The sequence below is a fragment of the Contarinia nasturtii genome, unplaced genomic scaffold (assembly GCF_009176525.2).
Source record: "Contarinia nasturtii isolate CC-2019 unplaced genomic scaffold, AAFC_CNas_1.1 Cnas_scaffold_1840, whole genome shotgun sequence".
In the NCBI taxonomy this organism is placed as follows: Eukaryota; Metazoa; Arthropoda; class Insecta; order Diptera; family Cecidomyiidae; genus Contarinia; species Contarinia nasturtii.
Genome location: NW_022199171.1, coordinates 270893 through 295281, shown reverse-complemented (window position 1 = coordinate 295281; position 24389 = coordinate 270893). Strand labels below are relative to the sequence as shown.

The following is a 24389-nucleotide window of genomic DNA, read 5'->3' as shown; positions in this document are numbered from 1 at the left end:
TTTTGGCAAATGGCCTGACAAAACTCGAACGCCTTTACATTCGTCGTAGTAGAATTGATGACATTATGCCATTCATTCGTCGATCACTGAAATTGAACAAAATCAAATTCATACCACTGGATAAAGGTGTAGTTTTGAATTTGGCAATGATGAATGAAGAACGTGCTAAGTTAGCTGGAGCACGAAAAATAACAATTTATACGCGTGACGATGTCTTCTTGGCTACTAAATGGACGACCACAAACGGTGACACCAATTTGAACTTCATCGAAATGAGACGATGGAATTCGATGATATGGGAAATTTGGGATTAAATACAAATTGTAAGAATAGATCAGATCAATATTCCACTTGAATTTAAAATATTTTCACAAACATATGTACTATTACTGGTAAAAGCGAATTAATAAGTACAAATAGCGATTGTCGATTGGCAATATTAATATTTTGTATGTATGTGAACGAACGCGTCACTGAAAATTTATATCAGAACATTTTCAGATTTATATCAGACGCAATACTGCGTCACAGTTAGAACTTTGAAAGAAGTGTTTTATACTTATACTAATATATGTTATGAAATAAACTCCATTGAATATATTAGAAATAAAGAATATATGATTTCATTGAAAAATGTATGGCGTAGTTTTCATTTTTACCGACAATTATTCAAACAGAATGTGCCATCAGATGAAACTAAAAGTTTGAAACGAGTGGAAACGATGAACGTAGACAAAATAGGGGAAAACGATGCAAAACGTCAGATTTAAGTGAAAGAAATGTCAAATCCATATATCTATTCGATTGTCACTGTCTCTGATGATTACTTCTTCGTATAAATAACAAAATATTGTTTTTGAGTTTTTATGACAGGTTAATACAATTTGTGCTCATTCTTTCTTTTTAATCATCCATTAAAAGTTTAAATCCTCTAAGAAATCAAATTGAGGTCGATGTTTCCGTGAAAAGTGTTTGATACTAATTGTTATTTGCTTGTTCTATTCTTATGCAGTTCCGCTATGAGTCATTCACAAAAAAAGCTGAATTTATCTCATCCAGATAACCAAAATCATAATGGAGATGCGGTTGCGGGTCCATCAAACGATGAATCTCCGCCGGATATATTTAAATTGAACATCGATTGTTTCGAAGAAATATTTGAATATTTGAACGTGAAAGATTTGCATTCATTCGGACAAACATGCAAGCGAATGAACAAAGTGGCCGGCGAATATTTCAAACAAAATTATTCGTCATTTTTACAACGATGTGAAAAAGATGGAATTTACATGAGTTATTCGGACAAAGATGGTGTTTTAAATGAACGCATTCAAACATCTGGTTTCAATAAGTTCATGCCGTGCATTAAAGTGTGTGGTAATGATTACCGTAAACTTCGCTATATTCAATCTCATGCCATTAAATTTGAGTCAACTAAACTTATTTTTCATTTGGGATTCGATAATAATAACGAACACGTTAAGCATTTTGAACAATTGTTGCCCCAACTGGAAATTTTACAGTACATATGTTGTAGGGTTGATGGTAACTTGTACGATTTGATGTTGAAATATTGTAAGAATTTGAGAGAGATTTATTTTCAAACTTCGATTAACGGTAACCGTATAAATAGTAAACTCAACTGGCTCTTACAAGAATATCCCAAGCTTGAATGTTTAGAATTGATACCTATTGATCCGAAAAATTCTTGTCGAGTTGAAGAACTACGTGAATTTTTCGTACGTAATCCAAATGTACAGAGACTTTCAACTACTGAAAGATTTTTGTGCGACAATGGTGACATATTTTTAAATTCCAATGCAAAATTGGATATATTGGTAATCAAAAGAATTTACTTTTCTAAAAAAACTCCTTTGGAATTATTAAATCGACTTCATGAACAAGGATTTCATAAGCGAATATACATTTAATATATTGCGAGTTGAAAGCATTCCTATACATCGGCCAGTATAACCATGCGCAAATTAGGTCAGAATGCACTCAATCAGCATGGATGCTGTTCATGAAATCAAAACTGACCGAATTCAGTCGTTTAAATATACTTATAAGTGACTTTTAGTGCGGATATACCATGATCCATATTCATATTTTGGCCCCACGTTCATTGTTCACAATTTGCTATGCAAATGACAGTGTTCCAGCTATACGATGCGTTCAAATGGGTGTATAGTATACACTGTATACCAAGGTGTAATCACATTAATTTAGCTCTGAAACTATTCTAGCTTCAAATAAGATTTTTTTTTAATTTTTTTTTTTATTTTTTTTTTTTTTTATTTCCTTTAACTCCTAGTGGAGCATAGGGCCTTGAGATAAGAATTCTTTAACTTTCTGGTTTCTGTTGATCAATTAATTCAGATAAATCGGTGATCAGCCGATTGTATCCTATATTTATTATGATTTTGCCATATTCTATATGGCGTTGGATTTCTATTTTACGTGTCTGTGCTGAAATCCATACCTTTGTTGTACACAGACACGGTTGACACAGTATTTTACGACTACATACGATGTTCTAAACGGTCACCCATTTATCTCCTGACCAAAGCTTGTGCAGCTTAACTCAGTTGATCGAATAGTGCCGCAGTAGTCGTAGTAGCCACTGTGCCCACAAATAAGATTATTTTGTGAAAATTTTGCCTGAAAATGTATTTTATTTTCATCCAAATCACTTGAAACTTCTCCAGTCGTAAGTTTATGGTAGAAAATGATGACCTCAGTTCATTTTGAGTCGATGTGGTTGTTTGAAGTTGTGTTTAAATTAATCAAAAGTGCTATTTTTCAAGAAATTCACATAATGATCGATCGATGCATTGATGTCGATTGGTGCTCGACTTAACGTGGAGATATCATCGTGAAACTTTGCACACGTGATCTACACAACAAGTAGAAAAGATGTAGGTGGTGAATCAAGTTGAATTTCATAAAAGTCATTCCAATGAGCAATCCGCAAAAGAGGCCAAAATTGTCACACTCACATAACCAGAGCCATAATGAAGATGCGATTGCGGTCCATCAAACGAGGAATCTCCGCCGAAAATATTCAAATTGAACATCGATTGCTTTGACGAGATATTAAATATATACATCTATTTAATGAAACATTTTTCCAGCAATTATCTGGTTATATTATATGTTATTATACGAAATCTGCTATCATCCACAAGTTGTGTCAAATTCAACACTAAAGTGTACTATACTTCAAATTAAATTTTGAAGGAGAAAAAGACTTGTATGTTCGGTTTTCCCTTTACTTGAAATTTTACTCAGATTATGATTGAATAAATTTTTCTGTACCTTTTCACTTTTAGAATTGAAAAATTATCGTGAAATATGAAAATTGTAAGACAAATACAATCTTCTTTGGCTTTTTTTCAAAAGCGAATCTGAAATTTTTTTAAATTTGAATGAAACATTGATCTTCTTTTCAAAAAAAATTATATTTCATAATAATGATTCCATTCAAATGAATCCGCTCGTCTCATTTCGATGAAGTTCAAGTTGGTGTCACCGTTTTTGGTCGTCCATTTAGTAGCCAAGAAGACATCATCTCGCGTATAAATTATTATTTTTCGTGCTCCGGCCAACTTGGCACGTTCCTCATTCAACATTGCCAGATTCAAAACCACACCGCTGTCTTCAGGTATGAATTTGATTTTGTTCAATTTCGGTGATCGACGAATGAAAGGCATAATTTCATCGATGCTGGCCCATTTAATGTAAAGACGTTCGAGTTTTGTCAGGCCATTTGCTATAATATCCATATCCTTGGAATTCGATCCATCAAAAATAATTAATTCTCTCAGATTGGTCAATTGAGTTAAATTATAACTCTTCTCGAATGAGCTAATGCACAATAGCTCAAGACCGTTGAGTGAAGCAAATGAAGTGCTCTCCTCTTCGTCAACCCAATGGATGCAAATGTATAGTCGTTTATAGAAGCCTTGTTCATGGAGTCGATTTAATAATTCTAAAGGAGTTTCCAACGTATGCTTCCCACATGAGTAATATGGTGTATAAAATTGAAATTCTTTGAGTTCCAATATATCCAACTTTGCTTTAGAATTTAAAAACGTGTCAGCGTTGCGCCACAAAAATGCTGAGGTAGTTGAAAATCTCTGTGCATTTGGATTGTGCACGAAAAATTCACGTAGCTCTTCAATTCGACAAGATACAGCAGGTATCAGTTCTAAACGTTCAAGCTTAGGATATTTTTGTAACAACCACTTAATTTCGCCATTTATGCGATTACCGACAGTCGAATTTTGAACATAAATCCTTCTCAAATTCTTACAATATTTCAGTATCAAATCGTAAAAGTCACCATCCATCGCACAATGTCGGCTTTGAAGAATTTCCAGTTGAGGCAACAATTTTTTAAAACGCTCAACTGTTTCGTTATTAATACATAGATCCGAAAGAAAAATGTGGTTAGTTGATTCAAATTCACTGATGTGCGAATTAATATATTTATATGGATCGACGTCAATTGAAATGCACGGCATGAACTTATGGAAACCAGATGTTTGAATGCGTTCATCTATAACACCGTCTTTGTCCGAATAAACTGTGTGAATTCCATCTTCTTCGCAGAATTTCTCAGCCGATGAATAATTTTGTTTGAAATATTCACCGGCCACTTTGTTCATTCGCTTGCATGTTTGACCGAATGAATGCAAATCTTTCACGTTCAAATATTCGAATATCTCGTCAAAGCAATCGATGTTCAATTTGAATATTTTCGGCGGAGATTCGTCGTTTGATGGACCTGCCACCGGCTCTTCATTATGACTTTGGTTATGTGACTGTGACAATTTTGGCTTCTTTTGTGGATAACTCATGGCGAAACTGCATAAGAACAATGAAATGGTAATTAGTATTTTGTGAAACCAACACTTTACGATAATTTACACAAAAACATCGACACGATTTTTTTAATGAGAATTTAAACTTTTATTGGATGCTTAAAAAGATAAAATGAACGCAAATTGTATTAACCTTTTATAATATCACAAAAATAATATTTTGTTATTTATAAGAAGAAGCGATTAACAGAGACAATGACAATCGAACAGATGTGGTTTTGACGCTTGTTCACTTCAGTCTGACGTTTTCCATCGTTATCTCTTGTTATCCATTCATCGTTTCCACTCGTTTCAAAAATGTTCCGTTGAAAGTATGAAACTGATGGCACAAACAATCAAACAGACATGAAATCCATACCTGTATGATATCGTCATGAGCTGAAACTTTGCACAGCTCATTTTTATCACACAAAAATAACATTCCGAGGGTTTGAAGACATTTCAATGGATGATAGCGGTATTTCCCGAACAAAATTTTGGATTTTTTGCTCAAAAACGAAAGTTTTGTATGGAAGGTACCAGTCAATTGTATTGAAATCTCTTCAAACTTTCAGAATATTAGCCTTTTGTGAAAAAAATAACATCTGCACATTTTCACATGACATTGAAAAGTCTATCAAAAATTATTCGTATCGCAAAACTCATATCAGATTCAGTTTTCTCATGAATTCATATTTACGGTAAAATATACGTTATAAATGCATGTTGTGGATCACAGTGCGGAAAAGTTCATCTTACGGATGTAAGACATTTTATTTCTTCCAAAAGTGATATTTAATGTATTCCTAAACACTCAAATAAAATGTCTTACAACCGTAAGATGAACTTTTCCGCACTGTGATCCACAACGTAGCCCAACGAGTCACAATGGTGTCTTGAATTTGTCTTTGACATCCTTTCATTTTGAACAAAATTCTTCTGCAAATATACTATTATTAAATACTATTTTGATTAAATTGTAGATGGGAAGTTTCATTCATACGGGTCCGAACGTCTCATTTCGATGAATCTTAAATTGGTGTCGCCGTTTTTGGTTGCCCATTTGGTAGCCAGGAAGATATCGTCACCCGTATAAATTGTTATTTTTCGTGCTCCATCCAACTTGGCACGTTCTTGATTCAAAATTCTTAAATTCAAAATTCCGTCATTGAAGATTGGTTCACCCCATGGAGGAATTACCATGATTCTATTGAATTTTGTCGGTTTATCAATTAAAGGTTTCACTTTGATTATCTTCAATTTTGGTGATCGACGAACGAAAGGCATCATATCATCGATATTTTTACAATTATCAAATTGAAGACGTTCAAGATTCACCAGACTCTTTGCCAAAATCTTCATATCTGCAGCATTTGAACCATCCACAATACGTAGCCCCTTCAGGTTGATCATCTGCGGCAAACTATAACAGTTCTTAAAATAGTTAATACACAATAATTCGAGATATTTAAGCGAAATTAATAAACTGCTGAATTCCTCGTTCACTTCATCGACGTAAATATGCAGTCGCTTATAAAATCCTCGTTCATAAAGTCGATTTAATAAGTCGAATATCTCACTGGAATATTTGCTTTCCCACTCATTCAAAGACTCTCTTCTGACTTCAAATAGATCTAATTTTACATTGGATTTCAAAAATACGTCACGATTGGCCCACAAACACTTTCCCGTCGTTAAAAATCGCTTGGCATTTGGATTACGGCCGAAAAATTCACTCAGCCCAATTTTACCGCCGAGAAAATCACAATCGTTGATGATATCATAATGTGAAATGAATGGCATGAACTGATTGAAGCCCGATATTTGAATCCATCGATGTTCAAGCTCGGTACTATGGTCATCATTTGGCCTTGAATAAATTCGAATGTATATTTTATCGTCGATGCAGTATTTTTCAGGCATTGAGTGATTTTGATTCAAATATTCGCCGGCCACTTTGTTCATTCGCTTGCATGTTTGACCAAATGAATGCACGTCTTTCAGCGATAAATATTCAAATATTTCTTTAAAGCAATGATTGTTCAATTGAAATATTTTTGGGGATGACTGCTTATTGCCCATCGCAAGTGACGAAGACAAACTCTTATAATAAGAGTTATAATAAACGAAATTAATATACTTTGGGGTAGTATCGATTAATTTTAACACACACAAGATGCCATGAATTAATTTTTTATGAGTGAAAACAGCTACTTATTGTTATAATTCTGGACTTTTTTTGATAACAATACTATTTTGATAACACAAAGTGAATGACAGGCGAAAGCTTATTTGAAGTCTGTTCTTACCCCAATTGACAGAATCTGTCACTCGGAAAAATTTACCGTTATATGGTTTACACAATCCCTTGTGCAAAATGCTTGGGTGGTGGAAAATAGTTTTGGACAAAACACATTCTGTCAATCCATATCCTCAATTGAAGTGATTGCATTTCAACTTTTGCAGCTGATTTTGAGCATTTTATATTGAAGTCTGCTTAAGAAGTTTCAGGCAAATCCAAAAAAATTGGTGAATTAACTTCAGAAGATTGTGCTGTGAGTCACTAGAACTCTGCGAAATATATATGCGACGGAATGTCTATTGATTTATATAGCTTATGGTTATAGTATTTTGCCGCATAGGCACATTATATTAAAAAACGCAGTTCAATTAACGAGACCTAGACCAATGACGCAAATAGTTTTCAGTTGGATTTGATTCACCAAATTTCTCAGAAACATTTTGACTACTAAATTTTGTTTCGGTAATCTTTTGTGAGAAAGGACTGAACATGCTTTTCTCATTGGAGCTAAAATTCACATAAACAGAAAATATACTACTTGAAACTTTTAGAAAGTATGACCTTTTTATTTGGGACTTATTTATTCAACTAGTCTTTCAATATTACTTCTCCGCACCCCTAATGCAGGAAATGCATTTTTTACTTTTCCGCATACACCTAGTGTGTAAGGTAAAGTATTGGAATCGGTCGAAAAATTAACACCCATCAAAAATGTGTTTTCTGGGTGTTTTAGGAGCCAGGGAACACGAATCTAGCGTTTTTCCGATGTCTGAATGTATGTGCGTGGTACCCTGTACCCTGTACGCTGTACGCAAAAATTTGTTAACACGATAACTTTCAAACAAGAAAAGTAATTCAAAATCTGACTTCACAGGATGATTGGGAGTGCCGAGGAATAGAAACCATTAGATTTTGAGCGACTTTGGTTGACAGAGTAAAGTGTCATGTCTGGTGTGATGCCTATGACCATCCATAGGAAAAATTAAATTTTTCTTCCAAAAGTGATATTTAATTTAATCCTAAACACCCAAAAATATGTATTGTGGGGTTTTTGGGTACGAGAAAACCGAATATGACGTTAGTTTTGCGATACAAATAACTTTCGACACACTTTTCATACAAAAATGTCAAAAAAATTGAATTTATGTATGGAAGCCATGCCTGTATGATATCGTAATGAGCTGAAACTTTGCACAGGTTATTTTTACCACACAAAAATGCCATTGCGAGAGTTTGAAGACATTTTAACGCATATTAGGGGTACCTTCCGAACAAAATTTTGGATTTTTCGCTCAAAAACGATATTTTGTATGGAAAGTACCCCTAATATTCATTGAAATTTTCTTCAAACTTTCAGAATGTTAACTTTTTGTGAAAAAAATAACCTCTGCAAATTTTCACATGATTACGATATCATATAGGCATGGCTGCGATACAAAAATTCCCATTTTTAGTAGTTTTTGTATGAAAAGTGCTTCGAAAATTATTTGTATCGTAAAACTAATGTCAGATTCAGTTTCCTCGTGAATTCTTTGAGTAAAAGAGTTGTAATAAATGCATGTTGTGGATCACAGTGCGGAAAAGTTCATCTTACGGATGTGAGACATTTTATTTCTTCACAAATTGGCAGTAATTTTCCATCAATTTTGAGTAACTAAAAAGAATCAATTAGTATTTGGAAATTTGTTGGATTCAACTCACGATATCTATATGAAAATTGGCGAAGGAATTTAAATAAAAATTATGTTGAATAACGTTTTTCTTTACAAAAATAAAGTTTGGCGATGAGTCCATATGAATTCCGACCATGTCAATAAATTTCAAGTTGGTTTCGCTCGTGTTTGGTGGCTTGGTTGGTAGCTAAGAAGTTATCGCCTTGCTTCAACGGTGTAGTTTTGAATTTAACAATGATGAATTAGGAACGTGCTAAGTTCAAAACTGCACCGCTGAACTTTTCGCGGGGAAGCACTTTGATTTTTAATTTCAGCGATTGGTAGCCGGCATAGTATCATCGATTTCAACGGCACTCTATACATCTCTAATGATCAATTCTTTTCGATTATTCAATTGAGGTAAATTATAGCATTTTTTTTTAGCATCTAAAACATATTTAAATTAAATGCGAAAAAGTCACACGTTTATTTATATAATTTTAAAATCTGCATCAAGTATTAAAAATGTAAAGCTGTTTTAAATCCACACAATATTCCAACATTAATTCGTACAAGTTTGATTTTTAGAGACTTTTACGAATTAATATTGAGATAATAATATGTTCGGCATTTTTTAATTCTAATTTCAACAGTTTCCAGCAACAATTTTTAGATAAAGCAATTTCTTTTCCTGCCAAAATCAATTTGTTCAAAAAGTTGGGTTAGTGGACTAAATTTCATTGATATGAGAATTATGTTGATGAACATCGTAGTAAAGATGCGGTTGCTGGTCCATCAAAATTAAATGTTTTTGGCGATGATACCACATTTGATGGACCAGCAACTACATATTCATTACGATGTGTATGTGTTGGCTGAGACACGTTTTTTCTTCTTTTTTTATTGTTGACTCATAAGAAATGACGAATATAAGCTCTTCACGTAATTCAACTCAATAAGAATAAATCAACAATTTTATTGGTTCAACCACTCGCAACCACTCTACGAATATTAAATATCCAATAAAATGCACAAAAATGCAACAAAATTTATGAGTAAAACTACTTTCGATGTTACTGCGTTTGATACAGAAATAATTTAATTTATTATCAGCTGAAGGAACTAAAGTGGAATGATACACGATTACTTATTATTTGACGTCTATTTTTCTCCAAATTGACAGTATCTGTCAACCAATACATAAACTGTTATACTATGGTGTGTAAAATTGTTGACAATATTTATGAGAGTGCGAACAAGATCCGATGAGCGCGATTATGAATTTCGTGAAGCAGATGGATTCGACCCAACACGAACTGTGCTCCTGTAACCAACGGTAGACTTCTCAACGGAAACATAAAAAAGCGTCTTTTTCTCCAATTTTCATTCGGAAAGCGATATCGATTTTGCCCCAATGAATGTAAGAATGTTATTCTTCGCAATCATTTCTAAACGTAGCAGTGCTCATGTTTCTATCTACTTCAAAAAACTAGACGAAAAATTTAAAAAAGGCCATAGTCCGATAAATTTTCAATTTTTTTTTGTTTTATTATATAAATAGAAGCCAAATAGTTCCACATAATGAGGAACAATTTGCCATGGCGACATATTATCATATTTTCTAATAGATTTTGTTGTTTGTTTGCATCTTTTAATTTTAAATAACTTATCGTATTAAGTTATTAATTAAGAGCCTGACACAAAACACGTTCATGACAAACGACAATTTGTGAATGGAATTGATTTGGATTTGGTCATAGCTAGAATCAAACGGACATTTAACAAATTAACTAAGCTGGCTGAATCACTTAAAAATCGGTAATAAAATTCCAAGTAAAAAGTTTTCATCGAAATTTGAACTAAAACAAGCGCCGTTCCCTTTTTTCAGTCAAATAATCTTCGACAAGGGTACCAGATCCAAATAATTCCATGTCACATGTAATCGTATGCATTTCATTTTAAATCTATCCTCTTCTTGGTCTTCGGGGTGTGTGTGTTTACACTGCGAAAATCGTCGTTCATTCCAATTGGCGATTATAAATTATGAAAAATTCAATGAAAAATACGATTTTTTTCTCGCTACATATTTTAATATGTAAAATAGTTATTTTTTTGTTTGTTTAAATATTCATTTCTAATATTAAATTGTTCTTGTTTTTTTTTTTTCTTGTATGATTAAAAAAGAGTTGATTATAATAATTATATATTCGCTTCAGAATGAATGAGATTATTTTGACTGGATTTTCGTTCCAACGACAGTTTGCACAAGAGAAAAAAAATCCAATTTTTTTTTATCGATCGCATCGAGGATGAGAAACCGGTGATTTGATTGCGTTGCACATAATTTCTTTTAAAAGAGAGTTTTCCAAATATTAGAATATTTTGACTAGAACTTCAAAGACCCGACATGAATTGTGAGTCGATTGCCACACATGAATGCACCTTAGCACACACACAAAAAAAATATATATGAACAAATTAAAACAAATTGTACAATGTTTTCGATATAAATAGAGAAAAAAAGAGTAACACGGTTCGAATTGGAGTATGATGAGCGATTGATTGTTTCAGAATCCATACGCAAGTCATATAGCGCGGATTTTCAGCCCCACTCATTGATCGATGCCAGTTCGGTAGATTCGACGTTGAGGCTCGGGGGTGTAGTGGATTCGAGCACGTAGCTGTTGCGGCGAACCGGGAATACTGTCAGATCCTTTGCGGGGTGGTGGTAACGGAGGTGACGTTGAAACGATATACCTGAAGAGACGGATTTTGTGAGAATTTGTTTTTTGAAAATTTGAGTGATAGACATACCTTCGGGGGAGTAAAGGTGATGGCGCAACCTGATGAGTTCCATACTCCAGCAAATTTCGTCGAAGCAACAGTGGGGATTGACCTTTGTTGTACCTGAAATTATAGAAATGAATTAAAATTTCCATTCGGAACGTTGAACGGTGTCACCAAGGTGTGGCGAATTTTTTTGTCTACAACACAGACTATGTGACACAATTTCGTATTAAATTTGCCCTTACCTTGGTGGTGGATCCGGACTTCGATGCCTTCGATCCATGTTGTTCAAAATACGTGGACTATGCGCGGCCATCCGTTCTTTATCATAATGTTGATCGATATGTGACCGATGTCCAAAATGTGGACTCGATGGCATCGACGATGACGTTGGTGCGAATTGTCTCAATTTCTCAAAATGATACGGTGACGTTGGATGCAATGGATGCCCATAATGTGGTTCGCGTTCTTTTTTGCTTCCATCACCGGACGATGTGGCTAAATGGGATTTAACGTAGGAAGCAAATCGTCGTTTAACTATGCCAGCCAGCGAATTAAACCATCCTAATGGAGGCCAATTTCAATGATTTGTTTTGTTTCGGGTATTGTTTATGTTTGGTATATGCAACAAGCGACAAATTGCGTGGAAGTGTATGTATATGACAAATATAATTTTGAATATGTACATCAGGTAATTTTCCGATTTCGAACAATAAACACATGGTTGATATGTGATGTAAATGGTGTGTATGCATATTGGTAATATATATTCAAAAACAAAGTTAGACAAAACACAGTTAAACACACATACAAGAGACATACAACAGTGTTATGGAGGCGGTTATGAAAATAGAAAAAAGAAAAAAAAGAAAGAAAGACAATGCCAATAAGTGAATCTGGTCAATATGATTTTCAAAATAGTAGAGATAATTAAACAAATAATAATAAAGAACAACACATTCTACAGCAGTTTGATTTGGATTTGGCAGAAGGCAAATGCTAATACAAATTAAAACTGACTAAAATGGTAGCTAGTGTAAAGCGTTGTTATTAAGCCAATTCAATTATTGCGTGTATGCTGTCGTTGTGCTCACACTCACCTGCATCGTCTGAGGTATTTTTGGTTCCGTTACTTTTTTTCTCTTTCACCACCGGACTTGTGGTTGCATTATACACATTTTTGTACTCATTTGGATAGTGATCTTCGTATGCGACAGCCGGATATGCCGTTTTTTCATAGTATATGTCAGCCGGTGGATTGATTGGTATTCGACGGTGTACACTCTCCTTTGGTGGCACACCACCATCGTAATGGTCATAATTTTTTTGATAAATTGGAATATGGGAATTTGCATACAATGGCTCATCGCGTGCATTGAGCTTTGGACTTTGCGGTTTGAATGGATTTAATTTGTGCGTTAACTTTGGTATTTGACGTAAAAATGGATTCGACGACTGGTGTTGATGGTGCTCTTTTTCATTTAATTCATTTATTCGCTTTTCATAGTCGGACTTATACTGTGGCACCGGTTTTGGAATATGCGACGGTGGTACATTGTACACTTGTCCGTTCGCCTCTTTTTCACGCAATTGATTTTGTTGGTGGTAAAACCGTTGAAGTACTGAAAAAAGCACAATTTTTGTTCAATTAGTTTTAGATCAAGAAAATTTAGTTTAGTTGGAACAACAATTGGTGAATGGAAGGAATTTTATTACCAATTGGACTTGTGTTTCCCTTGAGTCGAACCATTTGATTTCTATCCGTGTCCAGAACTGGAATTGCAGTTTGATACCGTCGATGTGCATCCAAGTTTGGTGACGCTGTCGCACTTATTGACCGACCATACTGAGGCCTCCAACGCGGTGAATTTGCATCGTTCAAACGTTGTTGGTGCGCTTGCAATGAGTACTTCCGTTGTAAAAATGGTGATAGAGAATTGTTTCGATGTAGTAGATTGTGTGGCGCTGAAGAAAGAAAATTATTATTTATTTGCTTGAAACAGTGATTTCCATAGGTCTTTCTGGTCAGACCCCTCTAAAAAAAGCTTCCAAATGTCCAGATTACCCCCTCTCTCTACCCCCCTCTGAACAAGGATCTTTTTTTATCTCCAATTTTGCCGGGACGTCCTTTGTACACACAACAACCCCAGTGATGTATGCGAAAAAGTGAAAAAAAAAATTCGTTGTGCTCACCTGGATTATAAATAGGTTCATGTTGTTGCAAATAAGTTTGATTAATTCGATTGACTTCATCATGTTCAACAAGTCTTGGTGTTCCTGTGTCCCTTTGATTTGCATGTATCATCATCGTTGCTTTATACAATTCATTAAGTTGATCAACCATTCGTTCTTCAATTTGTTGAAAATGAATCATTTGTGGTGAAACATTTTGCCGATGATGATCGATGCGTTGCTGTTCAAGTGTGGCTATCATTGGTTCGGCATGTGTGTAACCATAATTGCTTAATCGTGTCACATTAAATTCGTCATTACGTGGAATGGTCATGGTTGATTCAATTTGTGATGGCGGTGATTTTGAAGCTACTATTGAATTTGAATTCGCTAATGTACTATATCCACCATTTCTCGTCTGTAACGGTGGACTGCGTGCAAAATTTGGCATCATTGGTAATGGGCTATCATGTTCGCTAATCGACGACGTTCGACTAAGACTTGGTGAAAATTGATGGACAATCGCCGGCGATGTCGTTTCGGTATTTGTATTCGTTTCGGTTCTGTGTTGGCTAGTCGTTTCGTTGTTACATTGAAATGGATTGCTGGATTGCTGTGATGATGGATCGGCCACTGTGAATCCATTACTTAGTTTTGAATTCGTTTGATTATGGCTAAATGGTTGATAGGTTGGTATGTGTGACGATAATGATGATGTAACTGTCGTTGGTACAATGGACGACGGCACTTGATTTACTATTCTCTTATCCATTACAAGTGATGGTTGCCTGCCCAACAAATATCCAACAAACAAAAAAAAAAATATCGATTAATATTCAACACATCTTGCATTACAAATTTTTCTACTTTTTTTCTTCTAAAATATATTAAAAAGATAACCTCTCTCAAACTACTCGAGATAAAAACAAGCAAATTTTTCGTTTGGTGTTTAATTATTGTCCCGATATCGAGTACGGGACAAGCTACGGCATAACAAAAACAAATTTTCAGATTACGATCAATGTTCTACGAGAGTTAAAAAAAAAACATCCGATGCGATTTAATTAGAATTCATGTACAAAACGATATTAAATGTTGTTATTTTGTTGCATTAAGGCGCGCAATACGAAAATTATTTTTCTTCAAGAAATTTTTTCTTGTCACTTATTTTTTTGAATCGCGTCCAATTTCGAAAATCGAATTTAGTAGAATTCCAATGAGCATATGTGTTAAAATCGTTACTCTAATTTTGTTATCTAAATGATTTGTTATGAACGATATTTTTTTGTTATAAGAATTTTTCATCTAATTACGGAAAACTGATCGACCGAAGATTAGTGTGAATTAATTCATGCCAATGCTGAGCTGAAGGAAAGTTAGAATTTCGTAGAAGATAAGAAGAAATTGTGAATTTCTAAAACTGGTGCGTTTCAGAATAATAATGATGAGGAACAAAATGAGTTTCTGTTTTTATTTTGTAGCATTTGGTGTGAGACAGAAACATGCGGCTGCAGTGTGTGAAGTGGAGAATTAATACAAAAAAAAATTGATAATAAAGGAGACGAAAAAATACTCGGCCTCGATATTGAATTGAAGATGACGTGATAATTTGAAATGTAAGCAATTCTCGTTCACTCGGATAATTGTGTACAGTGAATGCGATTTGATTGTGTTTTTTTTTTTATTCGCACTTTGATCACATGCTCTCTCTCTCTTACTCTCTTTTTTTTTTTCATTCGTTCTTTCTTTTTCTCATTTTCACACTCTCTCCCCATCTCTCTTTTTTCTCTTTTTTCATTTTTCTCTTGCATTTTTTCCCATTTGGCACAAACAAACAAGACGACGAAAGATATCATTAAAATAGATTGGAAAAACAAACAATAAACAATTTACACACACACACACACAAAACACGAAATGCATAAAAATACGGTATCAAAAACTCATAAAAAGCTCATTTTATCAAGGCATAGAAGATTGTGGGTGAAAAAGAAAATCATAAAAAGAATGTTCTACTATGAATTGCATTGGCCATTTAATAATTCCGATATCTAATTGGTCATTTGGTCGAATTTATGTAAAAGCGCGCACTCTTCATTCGCGACGACAGCTATTTTTATGCAAATATTTATCGGATATGTGATATCAACAAATCGATACTTACATAAATAGAATTGATTTTTTTGTGTTTTTTTTTTCTAAAAAATTTTTTGTTTTGGTTTGTTTTTAGGGATAAGTTACCTATTTGGGAAGAAAAAACGAAAAAAGAAAAAAAAAATACACAAAAAACAAGAAAAACCATAATGAGAGAAAATAAAATGAATACAGATATTCTTTGGCAAAACAAAACAAAAAATGAACATCGGCAACAAGGTACTATGAAACAACTTACACCAAACACCACTCGCAATGGGAACAACAACAACAAGTGTTTGTGTATTTGTACAATTGGATGCATGGGGAATGAGTTACAGTTTTTTTTTCTACAAAATGACGAATGATGGATGAACGGAGGAATTTATTGCTTGAGAAAACAAAACGCGTTGCAATTATCGCTTGAATGGCAGATATGGGAGATTTTGCATTCCAAATAGAATTGTGTATACATTGATATGGATTTCTCAGAAACGTGCAAAGATATGATAATGTAAGCCGGTCGAAATAATTGCGAAATGCGATATGAAATGAACACGATTTGTGAATTCCCAAAGGGGATTATTGCATTGATTATATCTAGACACTTGATTGAGTTCAACGATTTTTAACGACTTTGAGCACAGAAAATGAGTTTCGAATTTAATCCAAGTCGCGGAGATTAACTCAAGGGGCTGGCAATTCAAGGTATTTCACCGAGCTCACAGGAACGAAGAAACGTCACAAATAGTGCATGTTTCAAACTTTGACACCCTTCGATTCCTTCAAGATTTTAATTCGTATCTATTTTAATGAAGGTTTTTCTTCTTTAAAATAAGCTTCAAAACTTGATATCGATATTTATTTAAAATGACGGTACTTTCCAGCTCCTGAAAATCGAGTGAAATCTCTATAGTAAAATCGACCTTTTAATTAGCGATCGGGATCCAAATTGGCCCAAAAAAGTCCAAAGAAGCCGATCGGCCATTAATCACCCGAAAAGTAGCCAATCTCGATCACTTGTTAATTTCATGACTGACCTTATTTGGTGACATCAGTATTTTCTGTGATCAAATGTTCACTCTTATCAAACTCCGTATCACTTGCATAAAACAGATTGAATAATAAAAAGACTTTGAAAATAGCAAGGCCAAAATGTTCTAAAAATGAAAAATAATTCCCATTTAAAATTTATGCCATGTGCGATAAATATGTGTTTTTTCTAAGATGACGTTAAAGAAGATAAAAAAAGTGGCATGACTTAAATGAGTTATATTTGATAAGTAAAACGAACTATTCGTTACGCTACATTCTCGATGTAAAAAATTAGTAAGAAAATTTTCCCCAAAACCAATTGCTTTTTTTTTAAAAAAAAAAGACGTCATGCAATACTACGTAATATGACCACGACCGAATCTCATGCAAAAATGATATACAAAATAAAAAAAACGATACAAAAAAAACGTTCAGTGATAAAACCAAAGTATTTTTAGATCAGAAAAAAATAGTGAGTGCAATCATTCTATAAATGGATGATGATTAAACGAGAAAATACCAATCGAATGCATGCATACCTTACCTGCGTGGTTCATTCGATGGTTGTTGATTGTTTGTGTGCATGACAGAAGCAAACCAGGTGGCTACATCCACATCGGCATTTTCATACATTTTGAAAAAATCACTTTCCAACAATTCGGGGTATTTTGGCCGATTACGGAAGTCTTTCGTCAAGCTGTGAAACAGAGAGAGCGAGAGTTAATTTAGAATTTTTGCTCGAAAATAGAGGACATTGAGGTATTTTCAGACAGTTTAAATATTTTAAGACAGTGGATCATTGAAATCAGATGCCATTGGACGCTCAAGCTTAATAACCAAAGATATTTTGGCAGAAAATATTTCCAAACAATATCTGGTACCATAAGATGGAATGGAGGCACCGTTAGCACTTTTGGTGTGTGTGTTTGATGAAATGACATACCATTTTTTAACGAATTGCTGAAATTCTAAGCTAAAACCTTTATCGGCTGGCAGACATGGTGGGTCTTTTTCCAAAACGCACGTAAGTACTTCGAAATCGGTATTACAACCGGCATATGGGAATGATCCAGTTGCTAATTCAACTAACGTTATCCCGAGTGACCAAATGTCCGCTCGAATGTCATAGTCGAGCTTCTTTGGATCGATACGTTCGGGCTGCGAAAAAAAAAAACAAAATTTAATTATTATTATTGGAATCTTTTCGAATAAGTTGAAAAATGTGATTAACTCTACTTACAGCCATATATGCGGCACATCCAGCCGATCTTGTCTTCGCCTTTGAGTCCACTAATCGCCCACTTATTCCAAAATCACAGAGTTTAATGTTGCCCCGTTCATCAATTAGTATGTTTGACGGTTTCACATCTCTGTGAATAACATCGTGTTGAGTCTTTAGATAATGTAAGGCTTGTACCGTCTGAAAATTAAATAAAATTACGTCAAGCATAAAATTTGAAAATATCATATTTTTCTTCCGTTTGATTCTAATTTTTCGCAAAAAAATAGAAATAGAAAGCAGAGTCGACTGTTGTAGAGACAGTGTCAACTTTTTGCATCGTAATAATAAGAAAACACTTACCGCAACGGTAATTTTGCCCAAAATTGGTTCAGGCACCGGTTCTCTTGTTTTTTTGGTGAGTTTATCAAAACATGTGGCCATCAATTCCATACAAATCCATACGTCTGCATCGGTTATAAAACAACCTAGACAATGTACAATATATGGGCAATCATGTGACTTTAGCACCACATCAATGTCGGTTATAATTCGTTTTTCTTCTTCGGAATTGCTTGTTCGTCTCATTTGCTATATGGAACAGATAAAAAGGAAATAAATTCGAGTTAGTCTGATAAAAAAAAAAGTCGTCGTTGTTTTCACTTTTCAACAACACAAAAACAAAAATGAGTTGCAGATTGGACAAGAAGTAGAAATGAAGAAGAAAAAAAACGAGACACGGAAAGAGAGAATCAACGTGATAAATAATAAAATGAAATGAATGAAAAAAACAGATTAAAATGAAAGGAGAATGCAGTTGAAAGAAACCGGGACGGAATTTCCGAGAAAAAAATATTGATAACAAATAACAACAGTAAAGTATTGCACAATAACCAAAAATAGAGTTTAATTCAAATAAAATGTGCTAAAAATGTCTCGCACTTCTTATCTTCCTCGGCAATAAAAAAATATTTACATTGTATGCAGTACAGTTTATAAAAACAGAGACAAAATGAAAAAGAAGAACATGTGGAATATCGTACCTTAACCGCAATTGATTTGTTTGTGAGTGTGTGTTTCATTTTAACTACATGACCGCTGGTGCCGTTACCTAATTCCCCTAAATCTTCAAGATCCTTTGTTTCGGTTTTATATTCTTTACCATCAATGGCAATGATGCCATTTCGTTTCATAATTTGTTTGAGTTTCATTTCGGTTTCGGCATCGAGACGGATGGTTCTCTGTTGTGGGAATGAGTCGAAGGTCATTGGTGGTCGACGTCCTGTCGTTGGTAATGGCACTGTTACAAAAAAATATATTTAAAAAAAAACACATATAATAATTTGTTGTAAAAAAGGCACCCAAACAAATCACACAATTTATCGTCAATAAATCAATAAATAAAATTGTTTTCGTCGCCCAGAGTAATGCGAATAATAAGTGAACGTTTTGTTGGTACTTTTTGAATGTAAACAAAATCGATTGTCGTGCGAACGTTGAATTTCGCTGAGCACAGCAGTAGCTCACCAAATAAACACACAACAATGTATGTATTTTTGACGTTTCATCCACACAATATAGACACTTTTTATCACAAACGAACAAAGCCAGTGTCGCACTTACACTTACACTCACATCAACACCCATACATTCACACCCCACGCTCTCATACGAGAGCTCTCATTCTTTTTTCTTATAGGTTTTTTATGGATGGCATTGTATATGAGCACGACAGAGACGGAGATCGCGATATATATTATATATTAGAAGAGAAAAAAAAATATATTGCAGTTTGCGCATCAATGCAAACAACTGATTTTCATGCGAAATTCAAGTGACAAAAATTATGGGCATTTTTTTCACATTTACACCGAATACCGTCGGATTTCGGTAGAACACATGACACACGCTATCAAAATACACACATTTTTCCAATAACATTCTTCATTTTTTTTCTCACTCTCGTGTGCGATATAAGCACAGAAAATCGTCTAGAAAATTGCATCGAAGCTGACACTGAATGCTTTTGATTTGGTTGGGTGATTGAAAATTTCGGTGGTAATACTTACAAGGGTTGGGGCGTCGTCCATTCGATGGTTCATGAAATCGATCCTCAAGCTTTTGCAGCTTCCGTGACGTATCGTTGATTGACATTGTGTATACGAAATTTTTGTTCGTCTTTCGTTTTATCTGTTGTGTGTATGTGATTTTTCTAAGAAAAAAATCAATCGTGTGTCTTGTGGTCTACACAAGCGAGAGAGTGAGATTTTAGCCTGACTTCTCGATTTTTACACCACAGCACACCTCACTTTACACGAACAAAAAAGAAAAGAGAAAAAAAAACATTGATTTTTCCAACTACACGACGTTTTTCTTTTCGTTTATTGTGAAAATTGATAATTGGGGAAAATACCATGAATTTTCACGTGAAATATCACACGAAACCACTTGGGCGAAGGTTACACACGAGATTTATTTTGTCTCGCATCAATACTGCACGGAATTATATTTCGATTGGCCCCAAAATTAAGAAGAAGAGTACAGAAAAATAATACGCGAATACTAAACAAACACACAACAAAATATACAAACAAACCAAACGATAAATACGATTTACGGGCTTGAGTTTTATTTCAATTTGCGTTTATTGAACACAAAACACACAACAAATTAAACATTGAACGAAAAAAATTAACTTTTTTTTAATGGCAACAAAAAAAATATTTCTTCTTTTTTTTTTAATGTGTGGTGTGTTAAGAAAATGCAAATGAAATGCGACGATGTACGCACTCGCGTATTTCGAGAGTCACTGTCGAATAGTCTATTTTACACAGTGACCGTGTGTATGTTGAACGAGGCGAGAGAACGTGTATGCGCGCATATGTGATTGTGGTTGTTGGTATTGTCATAGAGAGTATCATGATTGCAATGAAGTTGGCCGTGGCGACGGTGGAGCACTGTTAAACGTTCGTTTTTACACAATACACGTGGAGACGGTTTAGATAGTTTTATTTTCTCTATTCGTCGGTATTTTTATTTTATTTTTTGAATACCTTTTCTTTTCTCTCTCCTCTCTCTCTCTCCCCCTTTACAACTTTTTTTTTTTTTCTTTTTTGGATTTCACTCCCATTTACACCTTTCTTACTTTTACACTCATTATCCGTCTATCCACAGAAACGATCGCTTTTGAACCCAATATAAGAAGCACTCATTCAAATTGAATCAAAACCGTCTCCATCCTCATGGAAATTGAACGTTCATACAATGACACTTGTATAGACGTCACTTTGGCCCATTCACTCGTGCATTGTTTACATTTTTTCAGTCTTTTCCGCTTGTATACAGCAAATTTTCTTTTTCACCATAAAATAACTTGATAAATTCCAGAAAAATAGTGACGAACCACAGGGTCTTCCGTAGAAAAAGTGATTTTTTTCGAGGAAAACTGTGATTTTTCAGCACGATGACTTCAACAGTGGCAACCGATCAAGAGGACGACCGATACGAGACGGAAGAATTTTTGGTGTATGTGGATTTGGACACAAAACTGCTGGACGATCAACTATCCAAATCAAGTACCAAAATAAAATTCCTCGGCATTGACACCGAAAATCCAATTATGCAACTGAACAACCAACTATTCAAAGGTATTTTCAATATGCTTCAATTGGTATAGACAATGGAGGGAAATTCACTCAGGATGCTTCTTTTGATTTTCAATTTTATTTTTTTGTATTTTGAATCCCACTTCAGTTTTCTCTCCATTTTTTTTTTTAATTCAGTTTTGATTTTTTTTTTAATTTTTAAATGTCATTCTATCTTTCCAGGTGAATACGAATACTCAATGGGAACGCATTGTTTTTTCTCCGAAAGCAAGCGGCCAGGTGGTATTGAAGATGCATGCTTCAAAGAAATGCCATCCAAATTGTATGATTATTTCGCTAAAACCAACAAGGTCTTAAAAATGAAGCGAATTTTCGTCGAAGAAAAAGAGTCGGAAGGTAGTGCGGAATTGGCCGAAGGTGAAATTGAAGATTTTGAACATTTACGTATTTCAAAAACATACGCCGAAGCATTGAATCAATTTTTAAAACCCGGCGAACAACCGCCACGCGATTTGTCACAAGAACAAGCCGAACAAGATGTAATGGCCGAACGTGAAGAGGATCAAACCGACGAAGAGGATGAACATCGAATGGAGGTTGAGGAAATTAGACAAGATATTGGAGCCAATGCCGAAAGTACCGATGAACGATCCGAGGATCGAACAACAGAAGACAGCGAAAATACAAAAATTTTGAAAATTGAAAAGCACGCACATGCGGAATTCGAACGATTGACTCATCTAGAAAATAGCCCGAGAAAATAACCACAAATAGACCGAAAAGGATTAGATTTATATTTTAAACTTTATTTAAAATAAGCTGTCGTAAGAAATATAAAACATTTTTTTTTTTGATTACTGTTAAAATAATAAAAATATATATAGGTTCATAAAAGTCTTATAGTAATTTACTATTTGTAAATTTGAATGATTTTTTTCCAAAAAAAAAAAAACGGAAGGTAATTGCGGAGTCTTTTTCTCATTTAAAGATATTGGTTTTAATCAAGAATGTTTTGGATATTGACAGTTTTTCAGGCATCACTGGTTATTATGTTCACCAAACACGTCGCTCCATGCCAACCATGTGTTTATTAGCCAATTTCAACGTTAATTCGAATTTCAGTTCCAAGTCGGACAGCTTTAGATTCGTAGTGAATCGATATTTTCGCAAAATACCAGATAAAACGACCTTCATTGAAATCATCGCGTACTGGTAACCTACAACGAAAACATTGCATGAGGTTCGACGAAATTTTTCCATGAAAATGTTTTTTCTCTGTACCGATACAATTTCTAGGCCCACCACTAAACGGAAGAAAACAGAATGGATGGCGTTGATGGGCCTCCTCAGGAAGCCAATGTTCTGGATTGAAAACTTCGGCGTCTTCACCCCAAATGTCCTTTCTCTAAAACAAATTTTAACATCAAATTAATTGAGATTGAAATGAGTTGAAGGTCAATTTTCATAAAATTCTTTAAAAAAATTATGAAACGTGCCGACTTTTTTGTGTGCAAAAAAACTGTACTGTCACCAAATTTAAAATAAGACTTACGCGTTGCAAGTTGAAAATCGACATCATAATAATGGCGTTCTTTGGAATGATACAAGTGCTAACTGGAGTATCAGCTGTTGCGGTGCGAACGATAAACGGAGCAACGGGAAACATTCTCATTCCTTCTTTCAACACCATATCCAAATAGGGTAACTGTTGAACATGTTCATATGAAGTATCTTCGTCTTGCGAAACATATACCGAACGCAGTTCCTCGTACAGTTTATCTTGAATATCCGGATACATAGCCAAGCATAAAATTGTGTACGCAAGTGTTAGTGCCTACAAAACCAAAAAAATTGTTCGAAATTTATTTCTTCAATAAAAAACCATTTTTCTTTCATTTGCATGCGAAATCTCACCGATGTTTCATTGCCTGCAATTAAAACCGTTTCAATTTGTTCTTTTACAACTTGTGCGCTGAATTTTCCCGAAAAAAATAAACGAAACAATTGATCGATTAAAACTTGTGGCGATTTATACGATTCTTCGGAATTTTCTGCTATCAATTTTTCACCAATTTTATCCTTATTTTTCGCAAAGTATTCATCGCGCTTCATGTCACGGATCTGCATTGGGAAATAGTAGAAATAAAAACATTTGATCAAATGGTTGGTGTATTTAAAAAGAAATAGTTCGATTTTTCGGGGTATCCTTGAAAAAACTGCGTGGCCAGGGGCTTTCTACTATTCGTGAATGACAGTTTATTCGCAAAATATTAACTTTTCCTATTCATACGTAAAATATTCGAAATAAAGTATATTCATTCGCATCAACATCTATGAAAATTCGTATATTTCATTCGAATCCATTAGCGAATGCCGCATACTGTTTGCGAGATGCAACATATTGTTGTGATTTGTACATAAACATTCCTGTTTTACTTTTCCGCACACATAGTGTAAGGTGAAAAGTATTGTAATCGGTCAAAATTTTGAAAACTTCAGAAACATGTTTTCTGGACGTTTCTGAGGTCAGCGAACTCGAATCAGGCCGTTTTGAGCATGGTTTATGTTAATCTGTACGTCGTACGTTGTACGTCGTACGTTGTACGTCGTACGTTGTAC

At 34.4% G+C, this 24389-nt stretch overlaps 4 protein-coding genes across 5 annotated transcripts in view; 1 reads left to right on the top strand and 3 right to left on the bottom strand.

Annotated features, from left to right (window-relative positions):
• LOC116347394 overlaps positions 1 to 5332 on the bottom strand; it is a 30958-nt gene extending 25626 nt beyond the window's left edge. Inside the window, exons 1-2 of the mRNA XM_031777971.1 lie at positions 5020 to 5332; positions 3572 to 4869 (exon numbers count right to left, since the gene is read on the bottom strand). Coding sequence (XP_031633831.1) covers positions 3572 to 4862 — 1291 coding nt within the window. The 5' untranslated portion in view covers positions 4863 to 4869; positions 5020 to 5332. The remainder of the gene's footprint in view (positions 1 to 3571; positions 4870 to 5019) is intronic.
• A 5005-nt stretch (positions 5333 to 10337) lies between these two features.
• Positions 10338 to 20948, bottom strand: LOC116347363 (dual specificity mitogen-activated protein kinase kinase hemipterous-like). Of its 2 annotated transcripts, none has more exons than XM_031777937.1 (13): positions 20579 to 20948; positions 20235 to 20473; positions 19209 to 19465; positions 18529 to 18756; positions 18187 to 18366; positions 17890 to 18104; positions 17491 to 17643; positions 13800 to 14566; positions 13323 to 13571; positions 12707 to 13228; positions 11852 to 12104; positions 11634 to 11726; positions 10338 to 11576 (listed from the first exon to the last, which is right to left on the bottom strand). In XM_031777937.1, exons 2-13 carry the CDS (start codon positions 20317 to 20319, stop codon positions 11432 to 11434), a joined length of 3147 nt encoding a protein of 1048 aa, XP_031633797.1. In that variant the 5' UTR covers positions 20320 to 20473; positions 20579 to 20948; the 3' UTR covers positions 10338 to 11431. The 2 variants fall into 2 exon arrangements, with proteins under 2 accessions (XP_031633797.1, XP_031633796.1); XM_031777936.1 differs by having other exon boundaries at positions 11852 to 12170; positions 20579 to 20947.
• A 481-nt stretch (positions 20949 to 21429) lies between these two features.
• LOC116347381 (general transcription factor 3C polypeptide 6) lies at positions 21430 to 22589 on the top strand. The gene is made up of 2 exons (XM_031777956.1): positions 21430 to 21812; positions 21993 to 22589. Exons 1-2 carry the CDS (start codon positions 21629 to 21631, stop codon positions 22532 to 22534), a joined length of 726 nt encoding a protein of 241 aa, XP_031633816.1. The 5' UTR covers positions 21430 to 21628; the 3' UTR covers positions 22535 to 22589.
• A 75-nt stretch (positions 22590 to 22664) lies between these two features.
• Positions 22665 to 24073, bottom strand: LOC116347389 (probable cytochrome P450 313a4). The gene is made up of 4 exons (XM_031777967.1): positions 23685 to 24073; positions 23323 to 23604; positions 23052 to 23175; positions 22665 to 22987 (listed from the first exon to the last, which is right to left on the bottom strand). The coding sequence occupies exons 1-4, from the start codon at positions 23895 to 23897 to the stop codon at positions 22824 to 22826; spliced, it is 783 nt and encodes a 260-aa protein (XP_031633827.1). The 5' UTR covers positions 23898 to 24073; the 3' UTR covers positions 22665 to 22823.
• Between the last annotated feature and the right edge of the window lie 316 nt (positions 24074 to 24389).

Excerpts from the sequence above, each read along its gene's own strand:
- LOC116347389 (XM_031777967.1), bottom strand. The coding sequence starts at position 23,897 with ATGCAGATCCGTGACATGAAGCGCGATGAATACTTTGCGAAAAATAAG. Across the intron at positions 23,605-23,684 it reads TTGCAGGCAATGAAACATCG|GCACTAACACTTGCGTACAC; the intron begins GTGAGATTTCGC and ends TTGGTTTTGTAG. Across the intron at positions 22,988-23,051 it reads TGGGCCTAGAAATTGTATCG|GTTACCAGTACGCGATGATT; the intron begins GTACAGAGAAAA and ends TTTTCGTTGTAG.
- LOC116347363 (XM_031777936.1), bottom strand. The coding sequence starts at position 20,319 with ATGTCAATCAACGATACGTCACGGAAGCTGCAAAAGCTTGAGGATCGA. Across the intron at positions 14,567-17,490 it reads CCATCGAATGAACCACGCAG|GCAACCATCACTTGTAATGG; the intron begins GTAAGGTATGCA and ends TTTGTTGGGCAG. Across the intron at positions 13,229-13,322 it reads GGGAAACACAAGTCCAATTG|TACTTCAACGGTTTTACCAC; the intron begins GTAATAAAATTC and ends TGCTTTTTTCAG.
- LOC116347381 (XM_031777956.1), top strand. The coding sequence starts at position 21,629 with ATGACTTCAACAGTGGCAACCGATCAAGAGGACGACCGATACGAGACG. Across the intron at positions 21,813-21,992 it reads GAACAACCAACTATTCAAAG|GTGAATACGAATACTCAATG; the intron begins GTATTTTCAATA and ends CTATCTTTCCAG.